This window comes from Kryptolebias marmoratus, linkage group LG21 (genome assembly GCF_001649575.2).
Source record: "Kryptolebias marmoratus isolate JLee-2015 linkage group LG21, ASM164957v2, whole genome shotgun sequence".
NCBI lineage: Eukaryota > Metazoa > Chordata > Actinopteri > Cyprinodontiformes > Rivulidae > Kryptolebias > Kryptolebias marmoratus.
In genome coordinates, this window is record NC_051450.1 from 5,651,506 (window position 1) to 5,661,333 (window position 9,828).

A 9,828-nucleotide genomic window follows, 5' to 3' on the forward strand; every position below is an offset into this window, starting at 1 on the left:
GGCATCCAGAGCATTTCTTCCACTGCGCCTCTCTTCCTGAAGTCTCAGGAGAATCCCCATAAGTTTAAAAAACAGCAACAACACAGGGCCAACGTTGTCCATAGCGCTTTCGTTGTTTACACAACTTGCGCCAAGTTTTCGTAGCCCCCCCGCGGCCCCGCCCCCTGCAACACGAGGAGACGTTCCTCTGCTACCGCCCAAACTGGCCAGTGTAGACGCGGTGCATTCTTTATAGAGCCGAGCAGAGTAGAGCGGAGTAGAGCCGGACTTGTGAATTAGGGCCCGTGTAAAAGGGGCATTAGAGTAGGGAGGGAAGGGGGAGGCCGGGGGGCGTAATCAAATGCAATTTAATGTTAGGGACTGTGCAGGTCCAGCTGCTTTTTATTGAAACTTTGGAGGGTTTCTCTTAACTGGAAGTCAAGAAAACATTTACATCACTCCTCAGAAATCTGTGGAGCAATGGTTCCAACTTTTAAAATGAGCAATAAACAAGAAATTCTAATGAAAAAGCAAGTGGGTTAATAATGTGTTTGTGTGGACTCCACCCATTCCTGTGACTCTGACTGAATCTTCCTTCTTATGTGCCTGATCTTTAAATGCATTTTCTAATAAAACTCACTCAGCTTTTGAGGTGATTAATGGGTGCTTTACATCCTATTCTCTGCATACAGATGCCTCCTCCTAACCAAACGCCAGCTCCAGACCAGCCCTTTCAACTGTCAACGTCTAGAGAAGAGTCCACCATTCCCCGGCACGGCACCATCAAAAACTGGGTTTATCCCTCTGAGCAGATGTTCTGGAATGCCATGTTGCGAAAAGGGTGAGGGAAATTTTTATTTTATGTTATATTCGCTAGCCAGCTGACAAAACATCTGACAAAACCAGTCACCTGAAGTTTGGCTAGCTAAAATTAGCTACCCAGTGGCTACAGATGGACTGAAGTCAAGCTTTTTTTTTTTTTGTAATTATCTTTTTATTGAGAAAGACAAATTCCAATCACATTTGTTAGTTACAACTTCCTCCATTTCAGATCCTCCTTATTGCCTTTCTAATATTTTTACATGTTACACATTTAAACAATAACAGGAATTAACAAAATTGAACAAAAAACAAAAAAGGAAAAACAAATAAAATAGAATGGGGACTGCACCACTTTGTTGAATTACAATTAAAGCTAAAAGAACATAAAGGGGATCGACACGATTCGCAAGTACAATCATATAAACTCGGATCTTACTGGTTTCACATACTCAGTCCATTTGGACCAGATCTTGTAAAATTTCTCTCTTTCCACACGGAGGGAAAAGGTGATCTTTTCCATAACATAAATCTGATAAACAATTTCAATCCATTCATCCACTGTGGGCGGGTCTGACTTCAGCCATTTCCTGGTGATGGCTTTCTTACTGGCTGCCAGCAAAATAGCCAACAGTTTCTTGTCCTTATTGGTCCATGTGTTCAACTGTAGGTTGCCCAGGTACAGTGTTTCACATTTGAATTGGAGGTTCACATTGAAGACATTCCCAATATGTTTGTGGATCTCTTCCCAATATGGTCTCAATACCTGGCAGTCCCAAAAAACATGGAGGTGGTCGGCTCCGTTGAACCCACACAGTCTCCAGCAGGCATCCCCGTTGGTTGTAAATCGTCTCTGAACAGGTGTAACAAAAAATCGCGTGACGTTTTTCCAGCAAAACTCCCGCCAAGTGTTTGATCCGGTCGAGACCCACGGCAGCTGACATATTTCTTCCCAACCTTCTTGTGAGATTATTACATTCATTTCTTTTTCCCATTTTTTCTTTATATATTCCGTATTCTCCTGCTTACAAAGTTGTGTAGCCTGATATAATTTGGAAATAATTTTGCAATCTGATCTTGGCTTAATTAGTGATAGAAATGCCTCCATGAAACTTGAACCACTTCTCCCCAAAAGATCTTTCAAATTTTTATTAAAATAATGCCTCACCTGCAGGTACCTAAAAAAATCCTCTTTTTCCAGTCCGTGATCTTTCTGTAAGGCCTCAAAACTCTTAAATATTCCTTTGTGGACAAATGAATAATAATTAGTCAAGCCTTTTGAGACCCATGTCTTAAATCTGTTGTCAATTTTATTTGGAGTAAAATCTGAATCATAGGCACACCACCTCAGAAATTTAGATACTTCTCCTATTCTGCAAATTTTAGCTATTTCCTGCCAGGGTTTGAGGAAGCTCCCTGATATGGAGTCTTCTGGGATCTGTAGTTCTTCCTGTAACTTATGATCGCTCAGTAGGGCTGCTATTGGGATTCCTCTTATTGCTGTTCCTTCTATTTCCTTCCATGCTGCCGTGTAAGATGGTGAACACAAGCAGACTAAAGGCCTCAGTTGGGCTGCATGGTAATAATCCTGTAAACAGGGAAGACCCATTCCACCCTTCTCTTTTTTTAATTGCAAAGTTTTAAATTTTATTCTAGCCTTTTTACCCTGCCACACATACCTGGCTATTAATCGGTCCCATTCTAAGAACTGGTTCGCTGGGATCCTGACCGGCAGACACTGGAATAAGTACAACAGCTGTGGGAGGATATTCATCCTGATGGATTCTATCCGGGAGCTTAAACTTAAAAATGGGATAACATTCCATCTATGTAAATCGGACTTTATTTTCACATTTAGAGGGCCGTAATTGATTTCAGACAATTTTGAGAGGTCCCTAGGTAGTAAAACCCCCAAGTATTTTATAGATTCAGAATCCCACTTCCAGTTGTACATAGTCTTAAAGGAGGATGGTGGATCATAGTTAAATGTTAATACTTGAGTTTTACTTATATTAATTTTGTAGCCGGAGATTGAACTAAACTCTTCTAGCAACTTCATGAGTTTCGGGATTGTTTGTGTGGGCTGTGTTATATTTATCAATAAGTCGTCAGCGAATAAGGACAGTTTTTGCTCCCCGGATGTCATAGTGACCCCTCTTATATCTGACCTCTGTCTGATCAGCTGAGCCACGGGCTCAATAAACAAGGCAAAGAGGAGCGGCGACGCACAACACCCCTGTCTGGTTCCTCTCTCCAAAGTGAATGAATTGGTCAAATCTCCATTAATTTTAATTCTAGCCGTTGGTTTATTATATAATGATTTAAATGTGTCAATTATCGTTGTATGGAATCCAAATTTTGAAAGCACTCTATATAAAAACGACCACCCCACCGAATCAAATGCTTTCTCTGCATCTAGACTTAATATCAGCGCCTCTAGTTTTTGCTGAGTGACCTCTCTCATCACGTGTAACGTCTTCCTCACGTTGTCTTGGGTCTGTCTCTGTCTAACAAAGCCAGTCTGGTCCGTATGTATTAGGTCTGGTAATATCACTTCTATTCTTTTGGATAATATGGAGGTGAAAAGTTTGTAATCATTGTTTAAAAGACTAACGGGACGATAACTCCCACACTCCAGCTTGTCTTTGCCTTCCTTAGGTAAGACTGAAATCACTGCCTCTCGCCATGAGGGGGGAATCTCTTTATTTCCTAAAACCCAGTTGAATGTTTTCTCTAATGCTGGAATTAGTTGGTCTTGCATAATTTTGTACCATTCTGCGGTGAACCCATCCGTCCCTGGAGATTTCCCCTTTTTAGTTCTCCTGATTGCCGACTGAATTTCCTCTTTTGTAATTTTGGTTATTAATTTCTCATTTTGTTCATCAGTGATCTTTGGAAGATTGATCTGTTCCAGAAAAAAATCAATCTGGTTGTCACTGGTTGTCTGTGGTTGGGAATATAATGTTTTATAGTATTTTTGGAAGCAGTTTTTGATATTCTCCAGGTTAGTTTCTGTTGCTTTTGTTACATTGTTTCTTATTTTATGTATAGATCTGCAGGCTTGTTGTTTTCTCAACCTGTATGATAAAAGTTTCAGGGATTTTCCACCTACTTCATAATATTGTTGTTTTATGAAAATAAGCTTCTTTTGAATTTCCTGAGTATTTATCTCATTTAATTCTTTTTTTAGTTTCGTAATCTTATGTTTAATGTTGTCATCTTTAGGAGACTTTGCATGTTCAATCTGCAGTCTTTTCAAATTCTCTTCCAATTCCTGGAGTTTTCTCTCCCTAATTCTCTTCTCATATGAGGTTATAGAAATAATTTTGCCCCTAATCACTGCCTTTAGTGCATCCCAGACTATAGGAGGAGTCACTTCTTCATTGTCATTGTGTTCTAAATATAAATCAATTTCACGTTTTAATTTGTCTCTAATGGCCGAATTATTCAGAATATTAGAGTTCAATCTCCACAGTGTGGACCTTTTTTTGTTATTTAAACAGAATGAGATGTGAACTGGACCATGATCTGAGAGGGTATTGGGTCCCATTTCACAGCTGTCTACCCTAGAAAGATCTCCCTTAAACATAAAAAAGTAATCAATGCGGGAGTAAACATTGTGAGCGTGTGAATAGTGGGAATATTCTCGCCTCTTCGGGTTTATCTCTCTCCAAACGTCTACGATTCCCACCTCACTCATCCAGGTGTTTAATCTTCTGCCCATGTTTTTTGGGTCGGGTTTCCCATTCGATGAGTCTATTTTCGGATTTAATCTGACATTGAAATCTCCGCCACATATTAAAATCCCCTTACTTTTTGTTGTAATTATGTCTACTATTTGTTTATAAAAGGACCAGTCACTTCCAGGAGGAACGTACACATTAAGGAGAGTTATCACAATTCCCTCAACTTTGCCTGTGATAATAACAAATCTGCCTTCATTGTCCTTATATTCCGAGATGTGCTCATAATTTACGGCCTTGGATATGAGCGTGGCCATTCCTCTGCGCCTCCCAGACCCGTGTGAAGAGAAGTAAACATGTTTGAATCCTTGTTTGTTTAATTTGGCATGTTCTAAGTCATTGAGGTGTGTCTCTTGCAAAAAAGCCACTTGTACTTTATCTTTCCTTAATTTTGATAATATTCTTTCCCTCTTAACTGGATTGAGTACTCCATTTATATTAAATGATGCTACTTTTAAAGATCCGTTCAGCATTTATGTGATTCCCCCCTCCATCTCACTCAAGTACTTGGTGCATTTCCCCCTTCCTGCGAGAACCGGCAGGGAACAAACAACTAACACAACAAATATAGAACTAAATACACTTTGTCCATGCAACTTCCTATGCAGGGGTCTTTTGCCCTGACCCTGTTGAGTCCCCACGAGGGGGTCGAAGGGAAAAGTCTCCCTCCTCGGTCCGGAGGGAGAGGCCCTTACCTGCAACAGTCTCATCTCCGAGAAACGGAAAAGAGAAAAGAAAAAATGTCCCAACTCCAACGGTGAAAAGGTCCCGAGCGAACCGGAGTATCCAACAGTTTGTTTCCACCACTATTCCCAGACTCGGTTGAAAATAAATCCTTCCGCCCAGTCTTCGGTCCGGGGAAGATCTCAGCTAGGTTTCGGAGGGAGCCGCCGTTGTTCTCCTGAAGGCTCGCAGCTTCTCCTTGTATCTGGAGCCGCCAGCTTTGGATGCGCCCTTCGCAGCTCCTCGGTCCACTCTCGTCCAGGACAGCTGCTGCACCTGCTCCATCAGCGTCTCCGGAGGCCTGATGGTCGGCACGGTGAAACCTCGTCTCAGCAGGTCCTCTGATGCCTCCTCCACCGTGTCGTAGGTTCTGGTTCCGTCTTCGTGTCTAACGCGCAGCCGTGCGGGGAAGAGGGTCTGGAAGCGAACGTTATTTTCCTTCAATACTTTGCGGATTTCTGCATATTCCCTTCTTCTTTTAAGTATGAGGGGTGGATAGTCGTGGTCAAGGGTTATGCGGCTTTCTCGCCAGGTGAAGCCCTTCCCCTGCCAGGCTTTGCGGAGTATCATGTCTTTAGCTCTGAAGCTCTGGAACTTAATTATGATGGAGCGCGGTGGCGCATCGGCTGGCGGCTGCGGCCCCACTGACCGATGGGCTCTCTCAATGTGGAGTTCACAAGTGTCTTCATTTAGCTCAAGACCTTCACGGAGGAGGGTTTCGACAAAGGAGGTCATAGTAGATTCCTTCTCGGATCCCTCCGGTACTCCATATATGCGTACATTCTCGCGTCTGGACCGACTCTCCAAGTCTAACAGTTTGTCCTCTAGCTTAGCGTGTAGCTTTAGCATAGCCGTGACTACCTCCTCCGTGTTGAGGATCCTTTCTTCTGCTTTTTCAATACGTCCTTCCACCTCCTCCATTCTGGTGTTCACCTTCGCAATTTCTTCTTTTATCGTCTCAAATTGCTCCTTATTTTCTTGGCGAAACCCTTTTATTTCTCGCAGTATTAATTCCGTGTCGGTCATTTTCAACGCTGCTCCTCGTGGCTTGTTAGCTTCAACCAGCTAGTTGCTAAACGTCTCTCTTACTCCTCCGAAGTCAGTTGGCGTTTATTTCCCAAAGTGGTGGTGTCGTCTTATCCCCTTTTTAAGTCGTTATAGTGTTATATTTGCTTCTATCCATATTTCTTCTGGGGAGTTTTTCCAATTACTCCGGTTCAACCAGGAGCGCTCTGGCTATGCGACCATTGCGGTGGTGGTCCGTGCCGGAAGTCGAAGTCAAGCTTTTTTTAAATGCTTTAATCCAGCTTTGCTGTTGGGAAACAACATTCAAGCTTCAGTACTGTATTTGTGTTGATACCAGTACAGCTGGAACAGGTACCGATGTGCACAGTACGTCCTGGACTGTTTGAGTTGTCCTCGTTCCTTCACTGTGTCTTGATTTTAACTGTAATTTTTCATTCACTACCTAGGGCCCTATAGAAAACGGTGGTTCAGTTAAAGTAGGGAACAGAAGCTGTGCACTTTGGTGGAAATAGACCATAATGCATTGCAGCCTGAGCCAACAAAGCAGGCTATTCGAGGCTAACGCTTATATCTGCAGCTCATTGTAGTGATTTTCAGATTCTTCTTTAAAGGACAAAAAGACTATACAAGAACAGCAGAAATGGTGATTGGGAAACAGTTACCATCTATGGATGAGATATAAGCTGGTCGACTTCATAAGATTGAGATATATCTCAATAGACCACTCCCCACCCTGGTCATGCCCTGTTTACCCCCCTTCCTCCCCACTAAAAGGACATATAGGGTAAATAAAAGTTCATACAAATAGACTGAAACACAGTTTTTATCCACAAGCAGGGAAATGTGTGCAGCCCCCTGATCAAGATGCCTAATTTTGAACAGTATTTTATTAAGTACATAATTTATGTTTTTGTTTTTTTCTTCAGTTTTTACTGTCTAATTTTGAAATACTTTTATTATAGTCATGCTTCCACATATATTATTTATTTATTCTGATCATGGAAGTCATTGTCAGTTTATTAATATTATTGAGTTTATTTATTTTTTTTTATATGGATGTTGTTGGCACTTTGCTGAATGGATGAATGCTGCTAAACTGACTGTTGGAGGCTTGTTGGTGACTCAAAGTTGTGAGAAAATGGGTGAATTTTAGTTGTGGTTTTAATGAATTCTGAATGTTTGCAACCAGCAAACCGTCCAGCAGTCTACTGAGATATGTGCTTAGGAGGGAGGGACATTCTGCTCAGTTAGGAACTCGCTCATCTATATGTGGCCACAGATGAGAACAGTCTGGACTGAGGCTGCCTTGTTTGGAGGAATGGCAGAACCAGACAGTGTTCCTGAGAGGAATCCCAGTGGTCCAAAAGGTTCACCAGTCTGAGTTTAAATATCTGCTGCAGACTCTAAAGTCTCTCCCTGTAGGGAATATTAGGGACTTATATCTGATTCAGGTAGCTTTAGGGAGCTTGTAGAGGGACATGAGTCTGATGCTCCAACACGTGGACTGAGTGTAGGGGTTTCACTGTGCATGATGAGAGACCTGTAAGAAGATCATTAATCTGAGGCAAAACTGTGACCTGAACCAAGAGTCAGTGAAAAACTGAGTCAGACATGAAGTGATTTTAAAAATGCAATTTTGTCCAACATCGACTAAACTTCTGTTCTAATAAATAAACGTATCGTCTGATGAATTGCAGGTGGCGCTGGCGGGATGATGACCTGGCTCCTAATGACATGAGCAACATCATCAAAATCCACAACCAGAACAACGAGCAAGCCTGGCAGGAGATCCTGAAGTGGGAAGCCCTGCACGCAAGGTAAACCATTAACATCCAAAAAATTACATGACTGTCATGATAATGCCAGCATATAGGCCTAGGGTTAAAGGCACCAGACCAGTTCAGAAGCAGGTCAGGGTGTGGCCAGAGGGGGGCCTCCTCAGCACTCCAGAACTGTTTTAAAACCACAGATTGAAACATAAAGAGGTAGCCACCTGTAAACAACACTAACATTTAAGAATATACATAAACTGTCCCTCCCTACATCAGCAAATGCATCAATGATGTTATGAAGATCAAGACCAGAAACCATGGCTGTCAGGGTAAGTCTACAGGTTACTGGGAGCCTAGAAAACTGCCTTCAGACCACATGATGAGGCTGTCCTAAAAGCAGGCAACATGATCATGACATCAAAGAGGCAAAACAGCAATACACCAGGAGGATAGTCCACTGTTTCAGTGAAAGCAGAGTCTGGAACAGGGTTCAATTCAGTTCAGTTTCTTTATAAATTAAGATTTAAGTTTAGAAGTTCAGACCATCACAGACTACAAACCCGAACCACAGACCTGCAACAGTGACATCAGTCTGCTAAATAATCTCAACAACTTCTTTGCACGTTTTAAGGACCTCAGCCACACTCCTGTACAGAAGTCATCACCCCCACCAGATAACCAGGTGCTGTCCCTTTCTGGGATTAATGCTTGCAAAGCTGAAGGCCAAAGCAGCCTTTTATTTTCTATTTTTTTATATGCTTATTTGTATTTTACTTTTCTGCTTTTTTGCACCATGGATGTAAGGAGGCTGCGCCCTAAATGGCTGCGGAAAAGCCAGCTCCCGATAGTGATGTGCTTTTATGTTAAATATGTTGTTCGTATCGTCACGATTTAGTTCAAGAATCACGTATAACAGGAGCACATTATTTGAACTGAGAAACAACTACATTACAAAGAATATGTTAGGAGTTAACTTCGCCACGGATCAAGAAACTCTTCTCAGTCTGGCAATCATATCCCAGCGAGACAACGGGCCTTCTGAGGCAGCTGAGGCGGCAGGGGAGACTTAGCATGCGCCGGTGGAGAAAGCGTGGCTGTCGAGCTGGCATCACCAATAGATTGAAAAGAAACCCTCATAAAACAGTAGTACCTTTTATTGTTCTATTTAATGTTCGCTCACTGGAAAATAAATTGGACTATCTCAAGTTGGATTTATCTATGCAAAGACACGTGAGAGAGTGCAACATGATCATCTTAACCGAGACGTGGCTTCACAACACCGTTCCGGACAGCGCCATTCAATTGGAGGGGTTTACAACATTCCGTGCACACAGAAACTATGCTAGCACGGGTAAATCTCGGGGAGGTGGAGTGTGCATTTACATCAACAACGACTAGTGTACAAATGCTACAGTTATTGTTAGCCACTGCTCAGAGAACTTTAGGTTACTTTCGTAACCCCGGTTCTCTGAGTAGCATGAGTAAGTGTCTCACATTGGGAACGCCCCTGGCGTGACCTCATCAGAAGCTCCTATTACATTACGTCAGCCAGGATTGGCTGGAGATACACTCGTCAGCGTCAGAGAGGGCAGAGTCCCTCCCCCTATAAATAGGGCTGACGCTGCACTGAGACTTTATTCAAAAACGTTCACCTCTTCCTCGCAACGTCAGAGCAAGGAGGGTGACCTGGTGAGACACTCACTCATGCTACTCAGAGAACCGGGGTTACGAAAGTAACCTAAAGTTCTCTTTCATAGCATTCGTTT

General features: G+C 42.5%; 1 protein-coding gene across 2 annotated transcripts in view; it reads left to right on the forward strand.

Annotated features, from left to right (window-relative positions):
* LOC108249834 (cytochrome c-type heme lyase) overlaps window positions 1–9,828 on the forward strand; it is a 19,912-nt gene that overhangs the window by 3,416 nt on the left and 6,668 nt on the right. For both annotated transcript variants that reach the window (XM_025002332.2, XM_017439458.2), the window contains 2 exons: window positions 672–820; window positions 7,988–8,107. In XM_025002332.2, coding sequence (XP_024858100.1) covers window positions 672–820; window positions 7,988–8,107 — 269 coding nt within the window. The remainder of the gene's footprint in view (window positions 1–671; window positions 821–7,987; window positions 8,108–9,828) is intronic.